The sequence below is a fragment of the Sylvia atricapilla genome, chromosome Z (genome assembly GCF_009819655.1).
Source record: "Sylvia atricapilla isolate bSylAtr1 chromosome Z, bSylAtr1.pri, whole genome shotgun sequence".
Taxonomy (NCBI): domain Eukaryota; kingdom Metazoa; phylum Chordata; class Aves; order Passeriformes; family Sylviidae; genus Sylvia; species Sylvia atricapilla.
This window is the reverse complement of record NC_089174.1, coordinates 79,341,537-79,365,081: the sequence shown is the minus strand read 5'-3', so window position 1 is coordinate 79,365,081 and position 23,545 is coordinate 79,341,537. Positions and strand designations below refer to the sequence as shown.

At 37.2% G+C, this 23,545-nt stretch overlaps 1 protein-coding gene across 1 annotated transcript in view; it reads left to right on the top strand.

The window, feature by feature from the left end:
* ADAMTS6 (ADAM metallopeptidase with thrombospondin type 1 motif 6) overlaps window positions 1-23,545 on the top strand; it is a 138,848-nt gene that overhangs the window by 13,438 nt on the left and 101,865 nt on the right. Inside the window, exons 4-6 of the mRNA XM_066339996.1 lie at window positions 997-1,214; window positions 1,746-1,829; window positions 2,324-2,469. Of these exons, the coding sequence (XP_066196093.1) occupies window positions 997-1,214; window positions 1,746-1,829; window positions 2,324-2,469 (448 nt within the window). The remainder of the gene's footprint in view (window positions 1-996; window positions 1,215-1,745; window positions 1,830-2,323; window positions 2,470-23,545) is intronic.

Genomic DNA, 23,545 nt, shown 5'->3' with positions numbered 1-23,545 from the left:
TTCTTGTGCTCATCTGTAAATACCAAAAATATCTTAGAAATTTTGAAATCTTACTGAGATAAAACCAGCATAACAATATGCTTTGATAAACTTTAGCTTGAGATATGTATTGGCTCTTGTGGAAAAGGGATATATGATATACACTGAAAAAGCAAAAAAATTGAATCCGTCCTTCCCTTCCTTTGTAGGAAAGGGTGGATTCAATTTTGGCCTGAGGACAGGAATTATAATTCAAAGTCATCTTGTAATGTTTGTTTTGCTGATAATTGCAGCTCTTTGGATTTTTAATAATTTATCTCTTGCAGACAATAAATATTTTTCTATGTATTTACCTGAAAGAAAAACAAGAATGAATGTATTTGAACTGAAATTTGTGTTGAAATAACTATGGCAATTATCCCATGTCAGATTTAAAACTTTCTATTACAGTTATTTCACAAGTTGATAAAATATAATCTGAGAAGTTTCTGAAGAGTAAATTGATTCATTTTAGGCATGTAAGCCTAATTGCCTAAAAATTACAGACTTTTGCAGGAGGCAAAAAAGCTTTTTAGTGTTTTATGAGTATGTTTAATTCCTTCATAAATTTTGATAACTTTTGCATTAATTTTGAATTTTTGGTTTCTAGTGTTTTTTTCCCCAGATGTTAGTATTGTTCTTATTCTTCAAATTCTGATGTGTTCTTGTGGTTAATTATAACTAATCTTTAATAGTAACATAAATGTGCAAAATTAGATCCATTAGGAGAGCATTGTTGATTTATCATCCATATTCAAATTTAAGGAGAGTTGGGATTGTTGGAGCTCAAAGCTGGCTTTCCATTATATAAATTATTTAAAAATAATTTAGAAAATAAATAAATTTAATTTTTCATCACCTGAAGAAAGACTTCCTTGTAAGAACCTTGGAGATGGCGATCTCCACATAAAAACAGCTGCATTTGAATGAGTTTTACTAGTGACTCCCTCTCAAGTATTTAATTGTTTTGGTTCCTAGAAGACCTCACAAGGAGCGGGAAACCTTGGTGGATGAGTGATGTATCTGCTTTTCCAGCTTCACTTCCAGTCAATGACACACTAAGTGGTCGTGGTCGGCAGAAGAGATCTGTAAGCCTTGAACGGTTTGTGGAAACGCTGGTAGTAGCAGACAAAATGATGGTGGGATACCATGGTCGCAAAGACATTGAACACTACATTTTGAGTGTCATGAATATTGTAAGTTTCATCCTTCTCTGTGTTCCTATCACTACGTGTGTACTGAAATGATAACGGACCTGGCGAGTGTTTATTTATTGCCATGAATAATAATGCTTTAATATATCTACTAGCTTGCAGGAATAGTAGTTTAAAAACTGAAAATCATAGCATTTTGGGTATAATGCAGTACCTTTTCTATCAAGAAGTATGTTGTGATTACTTTTAAGTTGTTGCTTTTAATTTTGAATTCAAATAATTACATTCAGATTGTACAGTTCTATTCTGCTTATGTCGACACTCTAAGTGCTCATTGGGCTGGATGAATTATGGAGCAAGGTATAAACAATTCCAGTTGAAAAGTGTGACTCAAAAGGGGTTTTTTTTTAACTGAATGGTCAATTTTTGGTAAAAAAAATCACTTGTATTTAGTGACAGTAATACTTTACATTATGGAACTACATGAGGAAATCGGGTTAATTTTTAACCATTTAGGAAGCAAGTAGTGTTTCTTGTCTGACTTTGTGCCTTTTCTTATTTTCTGGAGGTCAGGTTGCCAAACTTTATCGTGATTCCAGTCTAGGAAACGTTGTGAATATAATAGTGACACGTTTGATTGTCCTCACTGAAGATCAGGTAAGAGCTGTTGTGCTAAGCTTTATACCTGTGAAATACAAATTAGATTATTGGATACTATACTATAGAGTTATTTAATTACAGCTTGAAGTGGCTGGCTCTGAGTACAAAACCTATCATGTAATTTTTCACTGCTTTAATCAAGATGAAGCAGTTCAAAGGAATATTCCTGGCGTTTCATCTCAAAGATATATATTCTTACTTCAGGTGACTATTACACCTTCGGGGATGTCTGTTTTATTTTTAGATCTGTATTTTGATTTTTTTTTTCTGTATTGACAAAATTGTTATTAAAGTTGGAGCAGAAAGAATGATGGTTCAGTAATGCACAGCTGAACTTGGGGTCAGATTTTACAGAAATAAAATTTGGCAAGAAGATTTTATTCCTAGAAACCACTGCTTCTAATTATAGTCCCATTTTAGTTTTCAAGAGGCTTAACAACTGACCTTAGTAATTTGTTTGGAACATTTCTGGTATGCATGTTGTATTGCAGCCAAACTTGGAGATAAACCACCATGCAGACAAGTCCCTCGATAGCTTCTGTAAGTGGCAGAAATCCATTCTCTCCCACCAAAGTGATGGAAACACCATTCCAGAAAATGGGATTGCCCACCATGATAATGCGGTTCTTATTACTAGGTATGGTCATTATAAGTATTGTGTTTATTTTATTTCTTGTAGCTTTCTTGTTCTTAGCATATATGTGTCTAGAGGCTAGTTGCAAAGTAATGTATTTGGTAGGTAACCTTAAAAGGAGGAAAATGATTGGATGGCTTGTAATAAATATATCAGATTAATAAAGTTTAAATTGAGAATTTGGAAAAGTAAGATCTGCAAATCACTTGCTTCTGCTGTTATTTTCACTTCACAATTACCAATACAAAATGTTACAGTAGAAAAGATGGATCCTATTGAACATTTTATACTTTAATAATTGAAAAGAATTTATAAGATCACAGAGAACAAAACAGAATGAAAAATGTTTTGTTAACCATGTAAAGTGGTTTTGTAAGAATTTCAAGCCAGAGCTTCAACTAGTGTAATAGTATTTCTCTGAAAACAGGTTCTTGCAGATTCCAGCAATATGAGACTCTGCTTTGTAGCTGGTTTGATTTATTATGCTTAATTAAGATGAGAACTGACAATTTTAATAGGTAGTTTCAAAGCCTGCATATGTGCCTTTTTTTTTTTTTTCTTCTATTTCACTGTTATTGTGATAAATTCAACATAACCTGTTCTGTAATCTTGTGATCCTGTTAAAGGCATTCGTGTCTGTCCCTTTGCAGTTTGGGGAAGGTAACTGTAGTTCAAAAAGAGATGTCTCACTGTTGTTTAAGGACACTTTGTTCGTTCTTTGTTTTGTTTTAAGTAGCAGCAGGTGCAGTAGCTCTAATTTGGATTAGGGTCTTTTTATTATGATTTCTGCTTTCCAGGACAAATTCTGTACTGCTCTGTACGTAACCTATTTTGGATTTGCATTCATTGCAGAAAATTTCAAATAATGATTAAAATAATGCATTTTTTGTATAATTTTGCATAAAATTTGTGGAAATTTCTTTCCTGAGGGAGGTGGTGTCTTGGTTTTGTTTTGCATAATGAACAGATCTTTTTATTTTTGAGAGGAAATAGAAGCTAGTGAATCACTTACATGTATTTTGTATGCATATTTCAGATATAATTGTTATGGTTGATCTTAAATACTGCATAGTAAAAATCAGAGTGATAAAATGCTAGAGTGACTCAGAAAACTTTTAGGTTTCAGAAGTGTAAAAAGAGATTATTGCAAATAAATTGAATGAAATTAAAATAGTTGCATTCTAAAGTCTTGCTTTTTCACAAAGGCTTTTTGTTTATGGTAATTTTTGTGCGTATAAGTAATTGCTTCACTAGGACTTTTGAGGCAGAATATGTGGTTACGCTTTACTACACATGAAACTTTTACTGGTATAATTTAGACAAGTGAAAAAGGTGTAATCCATGGGTAGTATGGCTGTGTCATCTTAAACTCCTCAATATACAATTACATGTTTTATTGGCAATTTGGTATTTTTACTGCTACGGCTGACTAACCTGACACTTTTTTGTTGTTATTCTGGCACTACAAATCACAGTTGTTTTCTTTCACAGCTGTGCTTTAGTGTGTATTATTACTGTATATTCTGCACTGGCTTCCTGATGCGATAGGATGTTCCAGGATCTTCCCAGTGTTGTTCTGTGTTTCCAGACAAAAGCTTAAGCCAGTGTTAACTTGTGGGCCTCTAACTCTAGAAGGAGCAAATTTTGAGAGAAGATGAGTAATAACTATTCATAATTGCATTTTTTGTCAAGAACCAGTAAATTGGGGTGGGTGTTTTATTCTTCTTTATGGGGACTATAATTATTGAAGTATGTAGCATGTGTATGCTGTCTTTTAAAAGGGATGTAAGAATTTTTTATTTTCCTAGTTTTCTTCTAAGAAGTTTATACCTCTAAGAATATACCTGCATTTTAAATCAACAAAGTGCTTCAGTGTTGTGTCTGCAGGCTAGTAATACCTACCTTTGTAAAGTTCAGTTATGCTTTCACAACAAAGTGCTTCTATTAATTTATAATATAATAATTCCTAAAAATAGTCACAAGGGCTGATCAATGGATAAATCACACTTTTACTGAAATTGTTACCTGTCCTGGCTGTGACTAATAAAATGAATGAGTTTATGTGAAGAATAGATAGTTCTTTTTGGTTGGAATGAGTTAAGACAAATTTGTATTCATATAAACATGTAAACCACTAACTTTAATAATTCTAAATGAATTACTGAAATGTTGATATACTTGTTTTCATTCTGTTGTCTATCTTTCACTTGATGAGCCAGATTTAAGGCATTATATGTGAAAGAGAAGGATATAGCTCTGGTTCTTTCAAATAACAGTGTACTGGAGAGGTCTTTATTAACCTCGCCTATCCAAAGGAATTTGGGCCTATACTACTAAACATTAGGATACTTTTTAGCCGCTCTGATAGTATTTTGAAAGCAGTTTCCTGAATCTGTCCCACTGATGCTGCTCTGCTTTGTACGAAGTAATTACATTTTTATTGACTTTGACACTGGAATAAATTTTTGCTCATTGTGTGTACTTCTATTTTATGGAAAGTAGGAGAGTTTCAGTTCAACATTATGAATAGTTTTGTGTTGATTGAAACCAGATTTTTCAGTAAGTAATTTGATGTATTTGAAAATATTACCAAGTCCTAACTAAGTATTTAAGTTTGCAAATACAACAGTCTTTGTCTGAAATGTGGTACAAAGATTTTAAGAAAATGAGTCATTATCTTCAACTGTGTAAATGAAGACAGCGCTTCAGCTTTTCTTTGCTATCCCTTCGTGTTGCTTTCAAAGATGGCATGATCTTATCTGGGAAAAGCAGTATTAAGGCTCCATGTGCTCTAGGGGTGTCTGCTTGACCAATGCAGACAGACTTTTGTATCCTAAAAACGCTGTATGCTAAAACCAGGTGGCCTCACTGGAGTGGAGGAATGTCAAAATGATCTCTTGGGTCCTGGGGAGGTGTTGCCATGCCTACTAAGCCACCAGTCTTTGGACAAGAGCCTGCCTGTGTTTGGTGTGCCTGGTGAATCTGGTCGTGGTCCTACAGCCACCCTGCAGTCTGCTAAGTGGGTAGGGAATTGCAGAAAACTTCTTGTTTGCTAATTAAAAATACACAGGCCAGAGACAAGTCTGAATAAGACCTTATATTGTATATCACCTACATTTTTTCCTGTAAGAGAATATATTTTCAGACTTCAGTGTTTTATCCTGAAATTGTCCCAGTTGGGTTCTTGGAGGCAGGTGAAAATAGAATACTAAGGAGAGAAATTTTAATTATGAGGTTGATTATTGGTGTAATGTTGTTCAGACAATGTTGTCCTTTTTTGTGAAGATTTTAGATAAACCTAGTGAATCCTTAAAATTATTTTGTACTACAAAATAATAAAAACAGGAGAAAAACTTGTGTGGATGTCTAATCTCAAATCCTTTGACAAAAAAAGAGCTCTTGCATTTAGTTCCTGTATTCCTGCATCTTTATGTGATAATCTTGCTTTTTAGCACAATGTCAGATTTTCAGATAAATAATTTTAAAAGTCAGTGTGAATTTTGAGGCTTATGCATCCCACCCCAGTGTAGAAGTATCAATTTGCCTTTTTTAAATTCTTATTTGATGATTTGGTTTTTTTTACCTTCCTTGGTAGGCTGCTTCCTCTTTTTGTTTCTTCAGAAACTCTTTAAGAATTAGGGCCTCCATAGATTACAAACTTATGAAACTTAAGACTTATAGTATACAGCTATTACTTTATTTTACTTACATTTTTGAACCAAGCTCCCCTTCCATTTCAATTAGTTGCTTACTTCTCTTGATCCTAAAGATCATGAAGTAGGAATTGTGGTATTCCTTAAGAACACCTCCATTAACGATACATCATAAACAGAAACACTCCTTTTCCTGTGTACCTGCACAGAATGGTAAGGGCCAGAAGGTTAGATTCTAGGTTACACTTTGTATTAGGATTGAGAAAGTGAAACTTTTTTTTTAGATGTCTTTTGTTTTGCCTTTACACTGGAAGTGTTCTCTAGTGCTACATCTCTCTATAGATCAACAGGCTTAGTTTGATTTGTCCAGGTACTAAATAGTTGTTTATCCAAAGGATGTGTGGCTGACCCTCTAAACATTGCAGCAGGAGAGTGTTTTGCTGCTGAGATGGAAGAGTGCTTTGCGTCCTGGTGTGTTAGTAGATGAAGTAAAAAGGTGTACCAGACAGGTGGTAGAAAGGAAGGTTTCGGGGGGAGGTTGAAGTGTGTATCTCTAAAGGGACAGAATGTGGTCTGTGAGATGCAATGGTTTTAAACAAAGAAGCATTTGAAACCTTACTCAGTTAAGGAGACAGTACTTCTCAAAAATTGTTGAATGAAATGTCATCTTCTGTTGGTAGTTTGCACACCATGAGTTTGTTTTAAAAATAGAACAAATTCACTATGCTTGACAAAAGCATTAAGGTCTCTGTGCAGCTATGGTGCTTTTATGGGAACATTCCTTGCAAGAAAGCTTGCTAAAATTAATTTTAAGACTGCAAACCTGTATGGTTTTATGTAGATACACCTTCTGAAATTCCTGACTTAAAATACCGTGAAATACAAAAATCTTTTACTTGGATAGAAATTCACTTGAGTTAAGTTCACGAGTGGTTTACTGCTTTAGCAACAATTAATTCCACAGCTCCACTGAACTGATACACTCTGTTGGAAGGATCGTCATTTGATTGAATAAAGAATCAGAACTGTAAGATGTTTTTATTGACTAAGTCAAATGCACCTCAATTTGCAAGTTGTACTGATGAAAGTAAAAATGCTCAGTACCACAGATGGTATTTTCTATTTGTCTGGGTCTTAAGTGGATTTGTATATGTTAATATTGTGAGACAGTGAAAGAGCTCTCTCTTAATCGACACTTGTATTTTTGCCAGTATTATGACTGCTGTTAGCATTAACACCAGTATTAGTATGCAGCATTTCTCTAGCAACACTACTGAAGCGCGTATGGGGGGCATTGTTACACAGTGGAATTTTCATATCTTTCAAGGAGAGAATTTTACAGAACTGGTTTATGTTTATTGTATATGCACAAGATTAATTTCACAGTGCTTCAGTCAGTTGTTTCCTCATTCATGTGCCCTTATGGGTAAGGGGCACGTTCATTTGTCTGTGAGATGCATCTGATGTTCATGCCAGTGCTGCCAGTTTTTCCTGGGGCACAGAAAGTATATTTAAATGGCAGCAATTCTGAACTCCTGTAATTCTTGTGGTTCAGAATCTAAGAACAGAATTTTTTCTGACATTGCTGTAGATGCTCAAGAGCAACAAAATGTTTCTTCTTTCATTTTGCATACCTATGTACAGCTGACCACAATCATGCCTTTAATTTTTTTAATAATATTAAGAGTGTTTAGGCAGCTGGGTATGGTTTTGCAGTTGCATTGTCCAGGCAGCAGTCCTAAAAGGAAATTGTTTAATGGACACTCTTGCCCTTTTGCATGTCAGTTGCCTGTAGATGATTTTTATTTTTGTTTTTATTTTGTGGTAGTAAGTAACATTTCCCCATCAGGTTCTATACTAGTTAAGGCACTTGGTAACTAGGTGAGGCCAACCAGCCAGGACTCTGCACATTCCTTTACTCCTGCAGGTTCAAGATTGTTATGCTTCTTTTCTGAGGCACTTTACATTTTTCTTCTGGGCTTCTAAAGTTTTTTGCAAGATTTCTCTTTTATAGAAGGCATTCTTATCCAGCTCTGTGAGCACAATTTCCTAGCTTTGTCCAATAAATCTGTGGATCCAAAACATTTCTGTTCTCACAAAACCTTGTCTCAGATCTTCATCCTGTGGCTAGTTCCTCTGTTAGTAAAAAAAGCTACAATTTCAAGTTATAGTTCTTGTCTTGTTTGTGTGTCTTGTTTCTTACTTACTTGACTCTGGAGTCCATTAAGCAGTTTTCACCCTTGTTTTTTTGTGTAGCCTTTTAGTTTGTTCTACTGGAGTTCCTTGAGATGAATTTAAGCACCTGACAGGAGATCTGTGTTTCCTTATTTGATGTTTGTGCAAAAATCGTAACAGTGCCCATTGACTTAGTTTTCTTGTGACCACATGTGTAAGATGTGTGTGTAAGAAAAGCAGAGAGGCATATATTGCCTTTAGTGTCTGTCTCTGCAGATGTATAAAATAAAAAAAGCTTTTCAAATAATAGCACTAAATTCCCCCTCATCTTTGTTTTCAGGGAATTGAAAGGACCTAAGAGGAGAAAACATATCTGCATATTCAAAATTAGGTATTTGGGGAAAAAACCCAAACAAAATTGAAGTTTAATAATCTGCCCAGCAGACTAAGGAAAGCGAGACATTTTATGTTGTGTGTGGTGCTTTACATAGGAATATTAATTCCAGGGTTTCTATACAGGATGTATTCCCTACACTCCTTGTTAGAGACCTGCTATTAACCACTTGAATCAGTTATGTTACTAGATATGGCACTCCTGTCACAGCTTTTATATTCTTACTTCTGTGTCAAAAACATGTTGGGGGTCTTTGCTATCTCTGCTAAGCCATATTCTTTGGAATGGTGACCCTAAGATTGATAAAAGAGAAATTGTGACTGAGACATGCAGCATAAAAACTGTGAACCATTACAGCAATACAAGATCTCTGTGTAGATAATTCACTTTTGATAAATCTGGGTCTAGAGCCATGTTCCAAGATTGCAGGTGCTGTGCATTCTGTGTGTGGGAGGAAATCCATTCAAAGATCTCAGTGAAGAATTCTCTGTTACCCATTTTCTGTCTTTTTGAGGGGTGAGGATCTGTAGGCTGTGACATGATAGAAATCAATAGGTGAAACAGGCAATAGAAGAAAATAGAAAATAGTTGGAAATTAATAAAATTCCTTGGCATATTATGTAATTCCCCTTTCTGTGACAGTTATAAACTTGTTGGGTGGGTTTTTTTATTCCCCCACCTCACGTTAGCAGAATAAGGTTGGAAATATTGTTCAGGTGTCTACTCCTGGCTGAGAAATTTTTTTTGTGAGTGCTTTTTTGGTTGGTTGGTTGAATTTTTTGAGGGCTAGATTAGGGTAAATTTTATCTTTAAACTTTATTCCTAGATTCTGTAGCTGAAAGGAGTCAAATAGACTCCGTGGGATTTGAGAGAACGCATGTGGAACAATAAAGTAGCTAGAATGTGAATCTGAAAACCTGCTTATTGCATGGCAAATGTCAACCAGCAGGTTATTTGCAGCTAATTAACAAGCACCGTGTGTTGGTGGAATGTTTTCTAATTAATAGCAAGGCTGTTGTTCTTAATTTCTGATGCCACTAGTTGACTCTTAGTGTACAGATGGTTAGTTACAAGATGTGTATTCTGATTTAGTTTATAAAATTTTAGTCTGTGAGGGTGAAAGGATGGAAAAGGTATAAGGTATACCCAGAGTTTGCCTAATCCATTCCAGATGGACAAAATGTGTTCAAAATGTGCTTTGTTTAATACCAAATCCAGAAGAGTGACCAATGTCATGGAGTTAAGCTCAGATTTTCATGCTCAGACTTGAAGTCTGAAAGCTCTTTTCTTTTTAATTTTTTTTGTTGTTGTTGTTGTTAGATTGGATTAAAATAAATGGTACTGAATAAAAAGACTGAACAAAAATAGTGTTTTCCTATTCAACTGAAATAGAAGAGACAGAATTTTGGGGTGTAATCCCACAATTTTATCTTCAGATGTGCTTACTGAGGGGAGCTGATTGTACACCTGGTGATTTTTTGAATTGGAAAATTTGAGAATGTCTACCAGTACACAGGATGAGCAATGCAACTTATAACTGCCCCAGTTAAAGTCTTCCTCTAAATGCGGCAAGGAAACTTTTGGCAATTAAAAATGTATCAGGATAAACCTCTAAAATGCCAAACTACATATGCAGTTGATAGTAATGGTATGTTAATGTCTTCTGTAGTTTATAAATAAATTTTCCATTTGTACACTAGACTTACTAGAGAAAGAAAAAAACTCCAGCAAAAAATACTTTTTAATGCTCTATTTCCCCCCTTTTTTTCTCCAGGCATTCACCTTCTGAGTTGCACAAAGGGCCATAAAACTATTCAAATTATAGTTTTTCCAGGAAATGTTTGGTGGTAATAGTTTGGGATATCTGCTAAAACATTCAGTTACTGCTTGGCCAGATATCTGACAAAGGGTTTTCTAGCAGTTTGAAATGTTGGTGGTGTTTTTTTAATGAAGTACATAGACTTGTTTAAAAATCTCTCATTTTTAAGTTTTCTTAGTCTAAATAAAACACTTACCTTATTTTATGTTTTTCCCTTTTCTTGGAGATGTTATTATTTTTATAAGCTACAATGACTGGCAGAGTAATACATTTGCCAGTGAGTATTTTTTTACTCAAGAGTCCAGAAAAACATATTAGCCAGTTTATTCCCCAGATTTTCATTAATTTCAGATTTTGTTTCTGATCTGTTGCATAAATTCTATCTCTTGCCATACATGAAAATGTATGTACTAGAATTTCATGTTTTCTTCACATTTTCCACATGAGTCTGGACTGTTTAACTCAACTTAACAGCTACCTCTTATTAGATTGGTTATGTATAAGAATACATCAAAATGTGGTTTTAATTAGGATACTGGCTGTAAATTCATTCTTTTAGTACCAATATCATATCTATTTAATTTTAGTATTCACTCTTTTCTAGTTTCTGATAATTTGTAACCATCTTTCTAATGAAGGCCAGGATTCTTTATGCTTTGAGGTCAGTTGCAACATGCTCATTATTTCAGCAGGATCTGGATAAGATTTGAATTTGAGTTAATGGCTATTTAATTATTTTAATTATGCAAATACCGAAGTAAAACCTAAACTGAGCACTGTCTGTTCCATGCTATTTAAAACTTTCTGAAAAATGTTGCAGTGGAATAATGAAGTAATGTTAATGAGTGTCTCAATCTTTTTTAAATTAGGTATGGTATTTTCTCTCAAGAGTTACTAATTTCTGCATTAAATTCATGGCTGGTATAAACTTAGTATTTTTAAAGTATATTCAGTGTGTTAAGTGTACTTTCCAAGGTGATTAGCACTACTGACAGTGAGGGTTTTTTGGTGATTTTCCCCCCACCCTTGCTTGCTCTCAGTGAATTTACAGCAAAGAAGTGACACTTCAAGGGAAGTGTCTGGAAATTTTCTGGTCAAAGAGCAAGAGTAAATAGGCAGGAGCGGAGGATATTACAGAATCATCTCAAGTAAAGAAATAAATTGTATTTCATGTCTGCAGTTGTAACAGTTCTGTTCACTTTCATAATATATGATGAAATGCAACTTGAGTAGCTATTAAAATTCTGACAGAACTGGATGATGGAAGTAAAGTAAAAATCTGTAGTTGAAGTTCCATACTTTAATATTTTGTAATTGCTGTGCTGGACTAACCATATCTACAGGGCTAATTGGTACTGAAGCTGATTTTGAAATCAGATTTGCTAAGCAAGAAATAAATATTTTCTTTAAACTCATATAAAATCAAACTCTTGTTTTCAGCTCAAATATAAATACTTTAATGAATGAGAAATTTGACAGAGAAAATAAGAAACCACATTTGTTTACATGTGGTATATTCAGAATTAAATTACTGCCTGTGTTGCATACCCAATTATTTGTGAATATGCATTCCCAGTATTTCCTTAAGTGGCATTTCTAATTTTATAAAGATACATGTTTTACAGTCATTACTGTATGAAGTAAGTGTAAGACACATGTTATACAGTCTTCGTTATATAAAGTTAACTCTGGAAAATATGGTTTCTGGAATAAAAAGACTGAGATAACACTGAGAACTAATTGAAATTCTGGTCAAACTATTCATTTTGTCATAGCCTGTGAAAGAGCAGTGATCTGGCAAACTGTAAAGAATTAAATGTGAATTGTAAATACATTTAATGACTAGAAAGTCTTGTGTGTATTTTACTCTCTCATACACTATATTCCAGTTCCCCCTTCATTGTTTTCTTTATTCTCTTTTATTGCAGCTGCATTGACCTATTATCAGCAGGTGAAATTGTGGCAGTGGGAGTATTCCAAGTATTCCAATTGGGATTATACTCCACAATTGCAACAATTTCTGGGTTTTTCTGTGGTTTAGTTCTTACTTATTTCTAGACTTTTAAGTCTTTGAACTTCTGATTTGGCCTTTCCTAGCTGTATATCTTCTCATCAGTCTAATACAGGCTAGCATTAACAATTTTATCAACACTGTGAATAAAAAAATCTCTTCTAAGAATCTCTTCTAATACTGCATAACCAAATATCATTCTTAAATCACTAGTCACTCATTAAACATCCAAACAAGCGCTTATGCAAAATGGTAGATACTCCTAATTTAAACTATGAATATACACTATGTATAGTATTTCAAATCTGCATTGAAGCAGTCCAAGACACCTGGTCTCCTGCAGGCTGATGGGGCCCATCTGTGTCAGAGAGGGAGAAGAGCATCTTCAGTCATGGGCTTGCCAAGCTGGTGAAGAGGGCTTTAGGTGAAAATTGCTGGAAGAAAGAAGTCTCAAATCATTCCACTCCTACCAGGTGTTTGATCCCAGGGCCAGCAAGAGATGCCCAGACCATGGAGAGAGACCAGAGGTCAGCAGGAGAACATGTGAAGAGCAGCACAAAGGAATTCCAGCTGCTCAAGCCAGCAAGTTGACTTCATCCTTCATCAAGGACCCATTTTAAGTACCTCTGTGCTAATGCCTGTAGCGTGAAGAATAAACAAAGTGGAAACCTGGGCATGCCTGCAGGGTTCTGGTTTATCAGTGTCATAGAGATGTTGTGGGATGACTCCTGTGACTGAGTTTTGGAATAGAATGATAAAGGCTGTTTAAAAAAGACAGAGCAGTCAGGGATAGGGTGTTGCCTTCTATGACAGTGACCAGTTGGAGTGCACAGAGCTCTGCCTGATTATCTGTAAACTGTGAGTTTACAAATTAGGATTAAAGAGAGGGTAGGTGACATTACAGTGGGAGTCTGAACAGGAAGACCAAGTGGACGAGGCCCTCTATAGACAGAGAGGAGCAGCCTTATGTTCCTAAGCACTGGTCTTCATGGAGACTTCACCCTCTCAGAGAACTGTTGAAGGGACAACACAGTGGTAGAGTACTGTGGAATAAAGGCTTGCACGTGAAAGAGGGGTCCAAGAAATCTGGTTAATATTCAAGGATCATCTCTAGGTCAGAAGCAATGAATCCTGACAAAGAGGAAGCTAGGCAGAAATGCCAGGAGGCCTTCAAAAATGAACAAGGAGTTTCTGGATGAATTCAGACACAAAAATGTAAGCCTGTAGAGGGTAGAAGAAGGGACAACTAGCCTGGAGGGAATACAGACAGATTTGTGTGAGCAGGCAGGGATCAGGGATTTAGGAAAGCTAAAGCTCTGATAGAATGAAACTCGATGAGGGCAGTCAAGGACAAGAAGAGAAACTTCTTCCAGAAGGAAGCAGGATCCCTGGGACATGGAGAAGGCCAAAATACTCAATTACTTTTTTTCTTAGTCTTCACTGGCAGGTCATCCAGCCACGCGGCCTGAATTGTAGAAGGCAAAGGCAGGAACTGGGAGAATATAGAGTCACTGGCTGTAGGAGAAGATCAGGTTTGAGACCATCTAAGGAACCTGAAGGTGGAAGGGTCCATGAGACCTGCTGGGAGGTATCCAGCTGTCCTGAGGGAACTGGTGGAGAAAATTACTAAGCCATTCTTCATCGTATTTTTGAAACTGTAACAGTCCAGTGAAGCTCCCAGTGACTGGAAAGGGGAAACATAACCCCCATTTTTAAAAAAGGAAAAAGAAAGTACCTGGAGAACTACAGCCTAGTCAGTCTCACCTCTGTGCTCAGCGCAGTCATTGTTGAATGCTTCTGGAAACTGTAATGCGGCACATGGAAAGTAAGGAGGTCATTGGTGACAGCCAACATGACTTCACCTAGGGTAAATTGTGCTGGACCAATTTAGTGGCCATCTGTGACTGAGTTATAGTTTCGATAGATAGGGGAAGAGTGGGTGATGTCTACTGGGACTTGTGCAAAGCATTTGATACTGTCCCACATGACATCCTCATCACTAAACTGGAGAGACATGGATTTGATGGATGGACTACCCAGTGGATAAGGAATTGTCTGTGTGGTTGTACTCACAGAGATGACCAGTCAACAGCTCTATGAACTCATGGAGATCAGTGACAAGTGGCATTCCTCAGGGGTCAATACTGTCGCTGGCACATTTTAACTTCTCTGTTGGCAGCATGGGCAGTGGGATCAAGGGCACCCTCAGCCTGCCAGCACCAGGCTGTGTGGGGCAGTCGACTCGCTGGAGGGAAGGGATGGCATCCAGAGGGACCTGGACAGGCTGGAGAGCTGGGCCAGTGCAAACCTCATGGGGTCAACAAAGCCAAGCGCAAGGTCCTACACATGGGTCAGGGCCATCCCAAACATGGATACAGGCTGAGTGGAGAATGGATTGAGAGCAGCCCTGCAGAAGGGGTCTTGGGGGATCCGCAGATGAAAAACTAGACATGACCTATCAATGTGCATTTACAGCCCAGAAAGTGATTTTTTTTTTTTTTTTTACTGGGCTGCATCTCAAGGAGTGTGGCCAGCAGGGCAAGGAGGTGATTCTCCCCCTTTACTCTCATGAGACCCCACCTGCAGTCCTACAAGCAGCTCTGAGGCCCCCAACATAAGAAGGATGTGGACCATTTGAATTAGGTCCAGAGGAGGGCCACAAAGGAAATCAGAGGGCTGGAACACCATTAGGCCAAGGGATCTGGAGCTGTTTAGTTTGGAGAAGAGGAGGCTCTGGGGGGACCTCATGGCTCTGTAGAGCTACATGAGAGGAGGTTGTAATGGGGTGGGGGCCAATCTCTTCTGCCAAGTCTCAAGTAAAAGGACAAGAGAAAATGGTCTCAAGTGCCAGAGGAAGTTCAGATTTGATATTAGACCACATTTTTTTACTGCAAGTGTAGAATAAGCATTAGAATAAGTTGCCCAGGGAGTCACCATTCCAGAGTCACAATTTCTGGAATTGTTCTCAATGTGACACTTAAGGATATGGTTTAGAGGTGACAATGGTCATGCTGGGTTGGTGGTGGGAGAGATAACCTTGAAGATCTCTTTCAGCCTTGATTATTCTGTGATTCTCTGAATTGAAAGAGGGTGGGTAGAGGAATGAACAGTGTACCCTGGCAGCCAGGAGGGCCACTTGTGTCCTGCAGGCATCAGGCACAGCATCTCCAGCCAGGCAAGGGAGGGAATTGTTCTGCACTGGGGCAGCCTCCCCTCAAGTGCAGTTTTGGGCACCACAGTATAAGATACTAAACTATTAGAGAGTCTAAAGGGGTGCTACAAAGATGGTGAAGGATATAGCAGAAAAGCCATATGAGGAGTGGCTGAGGTCAGTTGGTCTGGAGGAGACTGAGGTCTCATCATGGTCTACATCTTCCTCACGGGGGGAAGCAGAGGGACTGACACTGATTTCTTCTCTCTGATGACTAGGGACAGGACCTGAAAAATAAAATTAAAGAGAAGGTTTATAGTGGGTATTAGAAAGTTGCTTCACCCAGAGGGTGGTTGGGCACTGGAAAAGGCTCTCCATGGAAGTGGTCACAACAGGAAGTCTGCCAGAGTTCAGGAAGTGTTTGTACAATGCTCTTGGGCAAATGGTGAGATTTTCAGGGAATCCTGTGCAGAGTCTGGAGTTGGTCTCAATGATCTCTATAGGTCCCATCCAACTCATGGTATTTTACGATTCTATGATTTAGATTAGTTATTGGAAAGAAATTCTTCACTGTGTTGGTAGTGAGGCACTGCTACATTTTCTGTAGCAAAGTTGTGAATGCCTCATACCTGAAAGTGTTCAAAACTAGGTTGGATGAAGCTTTGAGCTTCCAGGCCCTGGTGATGGCGGAGATATTGGAACTAGGTGATCTATAAGGCCTGATATTCTGTGAACACTATGGAGATGCCCCAAAGTTGTTGTATGTGCATTGCCAAGGCCTACTGCATTTGACATGTGGTAGTGATACCTCAAGCTAATAGATTTAATCAACAATTTGATTTTATTTTTTTTAAATTTATTTGCACGTACCTTCTTTTGTATACAAAATAAGTAATCTGCAAAGACTAGTCTTAACCAGCTAAAAAACAAAGAACTTTTTTATCACCTTTGCCTCTTTCTCTTCTCATCTACTTTCATCATGCATGGTGAAAGTATTCTTTAATTTCTTTAATTTCTTTAAATTCTTTAAATTTCTTTAATTTCTTTTAAGTATTCTTTAATTTCTTTAATTTCTTTAAGACCTCCAGGTGAGGTGCTCCATGTCTCTGATCATTTTTGTAGCCTCTTCTGGAACTTGCTGCCCACACTGCTCTGGATGCAGCTCAGGACATGTTTCCGTACCTTATGTATTTATTCTCTGTTATTCTCTGTTTTTTCTCTGTTTTGAACTAGATTATCACTGTGCATCTCTTCAAATTGAAATATGCTTTTCTTATTGGTTTATAGAAGCTTTTACTTGAAACTTATTCAGGCAAGCACTGAATATAAAAAAGTATTCTAGTGTGGAAGAATGTGGTGGTGAACTTGCATTCTTTCAGAGAGAGGAGAGGTATTTATTTTCAGTATGTATTTTCCTGCCTCAAGATTAAAATTTCCTTTAATAATCTTTATACTACAGTATGATTTTTTCTGTGGTAGCACAGTGCTGTGAAATATACTGTGTTCTAGTTGGAGAAAAATCATTATTTGTTACATGCAGGAGTTTTATTTCAATAAATTTGATACATCTATTTATGTGTAATGCATAAATTGCAATTGTTTGGATCATTAGAAGAGTCAAAAATATGTTAAAACATCCAGCTGTTAGAGACACACAGATGCTGTGTGGCTGTTTTGGCTGTAAAAGAAGATTTTAATCTTCTTCAACCTCATCCAAAAGGCCTTTCTGCCATCAGAATAATATATAATTATGTAATTATAATACATAATTTTATTATGCTTTGTGACCTCTATACATTTAACGTCTCTTTAAATGTTTCTATTTAGTGAGTTATCAGGAAGAGTATTTACTATGGCTGCAGTCCTGTATTTTGATCTAGAAGTCAAACTCCAAAACTTATGCCAAGTGCCTTAAATATTAACTTGGCTCTGCACAACTATATATATCTAAAAACTAGCACTGCATGAGTATATCATATTGAAGGATTTAGGCCATTTAGAGGGTAAATTACTTTCTTCTTGCTTAGGGTGATAACAACTAGATTTAGTGTATGGAAGGGAGCGGGAAGAGCAAAAAAAACCATTTTATATGTGTGCATGTGTGGGGAATGACACCAAAACCACTTTTTACTTCCACACTTTAAAGCCAACAAAACCATGCAGATTCCTCAGCCTGAATCACCTAAGTGTCACTCTTTAAATAAAACAAAACTTAGGACTTCTTTTACAATGTCATACTGTTATTTTTAAAAAGCATTTCTCCCAACTTCACATTTTCTTTCTCTGCCATGCTGATGTTGTGACTTGAACTCAAGTTATGTGTCCTGTGGAGAATGAGGAAAGAGAATAAAAATAGTATTTTCTTTAAGCCTGCAAAATTATTTCTGCTATTTCAGTGATGTTATTTCACTGTGCCTTCTTTTGCTAGAAGTCACTGTTAGTGACCTCCTTGTATCGTGCAAATATTGTATGCCATAAGCTCTTCCTCCATTCTTGAGATTCAGATGTATCCTTTGCCCCCTCATTCTCTGTTAAAGAGAGTCTTCTCCCATACAAATCTTTAAATCACTTGTTCCCCAAGTGTCTGGTGCAGCTGTATAAAAGTATTTTCTGTGAGGTTGTCTGGAGCAATGTTTTGTGGGACTGGTGATACAGATGTGTTTTAGTGTCCTGTTTCTAAAATCACCTCATCTGTAGAAATAGAATTGCTCTATTGTTAAACAGTTATTTGGAATCATACACCCATAGCAGGGTAAAATAAATGTATACTTTGGAAATTTTTTTAAGGTCTAGAAACAATAGGTACATAATAAAAACCTCACAAAACTGAAGGGTTCATCAAGGTCCTTTGGCTAAGAGTTTAGTTCCTGTGCTACTCTGTAGTCTTGTAGAAGATTTGGCAGTGAGAAGTCATGTTCAACTGGGACAGATTTCTCTTATTTAAAATTCTTTCCATTCCCATAGGGTATTTCATTGAGGAATTTCAACCTTTCTGTTGTTAGATCATTGTCTTCAACTTTTAAAATACTGGTGTCCCTTGATTCCACATAGTTAGAAATATGCAGTCTGTAAAGTCTGTTCAGAGGCTCAGAGGAAAAGTTTTTTTATATTAAGTAAGACAATGTACAGTCCTCAGTGTGTGAACCTCCTTTATATAAGTACGTGAATTTTGGGATTTAGACACACTGGTAAGTGTATTTGATTTCTGTAAATGACAAGCATATGATAGAATTTATCAGTGTGCATTTTCAGAGACAAGATACTTGGGTAATCAGTTTAAGTGGAGCTGTTTCCCCAAGTTATCTTATATTTTTACTGTTTCAGTATGTGTGTCGTTTCTTCTAGTTCACAATAAAATACTTTGGTTCTGAAATTGCTGTTTCCATTGTGTCAAATACTGTTAGGAAAACTACTGTGTAAGGTGCTAGACTAAAAATTGGATAAAAATTAAGGAAAAGAATACAATCAAAGAAAGATTTTGTGTCTGGTAGCACAATATCAAAGATACATATATAGGTAAGTGGCAGTTTAGTGCAGTATTTTGAATAAAGAGGATTATAAAGACACAACAGAGAAAAACGTCATGACTACCTCATACATTTGAGGCAATTTCGTAGATTACCCTTTCTCCTATCATAACAAGCTCTTGCAAAAGGTCTCTTCACAGCTTTCTTGTAAGCTCCCTTTAGGTACTGGAGGTGTGCAGTAAAGTGTGCCCGAAGCCTTTCCTTCTCCAGGCTGAACAATCCCACTCTCTCAGCCTTTAGAGAGAGACCTCCAGGTGAGGTGCTCCATGTCTCTGATCATTTTTGTAGCCTCTTCTGGAACTTGCTGCCCACACTGCTCTGGATGCAGCTCAGGACATGTTTGGCTCTCTGGGCTGTCAGTGCCCATGGCTGGGTCATGTCCAGCCTCTCACCCAGCAGTATCCCCAAGTGCTTCTCAGGGCTACTCAATTTATTCTTCACAGACCCTGTATTTGTGTTTGTCATTGCCCTAACCCACATGTCTAAGACCTCCCCACTCATTAACAGCAGTCTGTCTCCTTTCCCTTTCATTGCCCTAGGTTGAGACAGGCCTTTTTCTTCTTCCAAAAGGGCAAACCTCCCTTCTTTTAGCCTGCTGTGTATTTGTTGTAATGTCTTTTATGTAATTGGTGCGAGGAGTTTCACTTACGTATGACTAAACCTACTAAATCCAAAAAGATTTCTTTACTGCTGTTTGCCTTTGTATCTGAAAGATCTGGAATAACAGTAATTTAATTAAAATTACCCAATGGATGGTGGTCTGCTAAGGAAGACCTTGCCTTACATTTCAGAACTCATTCCACCATGCATGTTGTGGTAGCTCTGTTGAAAAATATTTTCCTGTCTGCCATGGACCACAAAACAATCACTGCGGTAGCAAAGTGCTTCATACTGTAAGGAAATGCAAGTTCTTGAAGAACCTGAACATAAATAAATCTGTAGGACTTGATGAGATGCTCCTCAGAATCCTGAGAGAGTTGGCCAGTTGTGCCAGTCAGGTGAAGTGCCTGCTTGGTGGAAAAAAGTCCCCATTGATCAATATAGTGACCTTTTAGAAGGAAATTACTAAATGGGTATAAGGGAAGGGGATACATGGGGATAAGGAAAGAGCTACAGATGTCGTTTATCTGGACTTTGTAAACCTTTTGACATGGTCTCTTAGAACACCTTTCTTGCTAAATTGGAGAGACATGGATTTGAGGGGTGCACTATTCAGAAGATAAGGAACTACAGCTATAGTGAGGTGGGAGTTGGTCTCTTTCTCCAGGCAGCAACTGAGAGAACAAGAGGACACAGTCTTAAGCTGCATCAAGGGAAATGTAGGCTGGATATTAGGAAAAAGTTTTTTACAGAAAGGGTATTAAAGTATTGGAATGGCCTACCTGGGGAGGTGGTGGATGTGTTTAAGAAAAGACTGAATGTGGCACTTGGTGCCTTGGTTTAGCTAAAGTTAGGGTTGGGTTGGACTTGATGATCTTGGAGATCTCTTCCAGCATAATGGTTTTGTGAATTGGTTGGATGGTCACATCCAGAGGGGAGTGGTCAGTGGCTCTGAGTTCCGATGGACATCAGTGACAGGTGGTGCCCTCAGAATCCATACTGGCACCAGAGTTACTTATTGTCTTCAAGAATGACATAGACAAAGAGATTGAATGTGCCCTCAGCAGATTTGCAGCTGACCCCAAGCTGAGAGGTGCGGTTGACACACCTGAAGAATGGGATGTCATCCGATGGTCCTGGACAAGCTGGAAAAGTGGAACCACGTGGACATCAGAAGATCCAACAAGGCCAGTTATAATGTTCTCCACCTGGGTCATGGCAACTCCAGTATCAACACAGGCTGGGAAATGAAGGGATTTAGAGCAGCCTTGCCTAGTGGGACTTATGGCTGGATGAAAAACTGGACATGATCCAGCAGTGTACAGTTGGATTCCAGAAAGCCAAATGTTCCCTGGGTTGCATCAAACATATGTGGGCAGCACATTATTGGTGGAAGTCATTGTTCTGCCCTGCTCTGCTCTTTAAGACCTCATGCAGAGTATTGCATCCAGCTCTGAGGTCCTCAGCACAGGAAGGACAGGAGTGAGTCCAGAGACAGACAATTAGGATGACTAGAGGAATGGAAAATCTCTCCTATGAGGAAAGGCTGAGAGGTTGTTTCTTTTGTAAAGACAATATTCCAGTCAGACTTTATTGCACCCTTACAGTAGCTAAAAAGAGACTGCAAGAGCTGGAGAGAGGCTTTTTATGAGAGCATGTAGTGATAGGGCAAGGGGAATAGTTTTAAAATGAAAGAGAGTAGATTCAGGTTAGATACATGGAAGAAATTCTTTACTCACTGTGGTGAGGATGTGGAACAGGTTGCACAAAGATGTACCTGGTGCCCCATCACTGAAGATGTTCAAGGCCAGCTTGTGCCCTTAAGCAACATGATCTAATAAAAGGGTTCCCTGCTGAGGGTGATGGGGTTGGAACTAGATGATTTTTAAGATCCTCTCCCGTCCAAATCATTCTGTGGTTTCTAACACAGGGATAAATGTTCACTGTGAACACTGGATGATTGCTTGGGATGGATGTGGCTCTGAGTAGATACACACAGTTTCTTCTATTGCCCTGGATCCCAGAAAGAGTCTCCAGAAACTCAGTGCTACATTGGAGTCCTCTACAGCACTATGAGAAGAAAGCAAAATTACTATTGGTATCTACTGTGCGTCAGAATTTACACTGATGCACCATGTTCTCCCATTTTGCTGTCTCCTTCCTAAGTCTTCACAACCTTGATTTTGAAAATTAGGGAAAATTAGGAGTGTGTGGAGTGTAGGAGTGTGTGGAGCATATGAAATCATACCAAGTCAGTACAAACCAGAAAGAGAATGGTTGCCATTCATTGACATTGCTATGTCAGTACTAGGGTAAAAAAAGAAGTCCGTAATCATATCAGTAGTAGTATTTTTATGAAAATGTGCATTTGGATAAAGTATCTTGAAGAACTCTGTTTATTGGTGAGAAACATGATTTATATAAACCACCAAAATAGCTTACTTTTTTCCAGCGGTCATTTTGCCCTTTATATGTCACAGCATATATTGTTATTAGGAATTACCTCAGTTTTATATGCTGAAGTCAAGCTGAGAAATTCTTGTTTTTCAGTACTATACACTGAACACTATATGAGACGTAGTTTTATAGTTGCTCTCAACCCAAAATCTTGATCTCCTACTCCATGCATCTATTTTTTTTTCCAAAGTTACCAAGTAATTTCCTGTTACATTTGGTGAGGTTAAATCCAAGAATGCCAGCTCATGATTACTTCATATTTCAAATACAGCTTTTTGTGGGAAACTTTAGAAACATGGTCAGATTTCTAAGTTTTGCTTTCCACAGATGAAATTTTTTGAATTTTTTTTAAAATAGCCATCATAAAGCTGTGGTTTATGATACTTGAGTAAACTACCATCTGTATGCATTTGGATGTGTTTTCCCATTAAGGTAGTAAAACATGAGTGAGGCAAGCTATTTGAAAATTGAAACAAGGGAGGTGAAAAAGTTGAAATCAAACATTATACAAGTATTTAATAGTCTTCATGCAGATTTTAAGTTTGGCAAGTGTTCTACTAAGCCAGTTTTCTGTTTTACTATGCTGTATAGGAGAACAAAATTTAAGATATACCTATGGCATTTAAAGAGACATTGACAGTGCAGTTTGTTCTCCATTTCTAGTACTTTTCACTGACCAGATTTCAGGGGTGTATTGTATACTTAGCAGATACATAAAGCACAGGAAGAATTGGTTCACAAACATCCAGAACTAATCACTTGTGTTATACAATTGAAGTTAAAGTGTTTGAAATCTCTACACAAAAAATATTCTGCTATACTTGGCAAAGAGTGAGAAACAGAACATACCAAGAGTTTATGTATTTTTCTTTGACTACTGCAAATGTTTCTAGAAGTACATAGTTTTGCTGAGAAGTATGCTTTAGGTTGATTATCAACAAGTTTGTTAACCCAAAGTTCAAACAAATTCAGAATATGTTCTGTAACTTGTTCTTTATGGGCTTTTTATTGTTTTGTCCTCCAACATAGTTATACTCAACATCAGACTCTTATATGAAGGAAAATAAAAAGGCATAAAGACCTTTTTCAGGTGTCATTTTGAGCATCTTCATGTTTTTGTGTCTAAATATGATGGTTTTTAAAAAGTCAGATTATTCAGAAAATGACATCTTTTACTTGGAAATGAATGCTCCTTAGTTGCTTAGAAATAGAGGCCTCAGAACCAATTCAGACATATTTCAGTATGAGTGTTAATTCAGCTGAAACACTAACCTACTAAGAATACAGAGCCA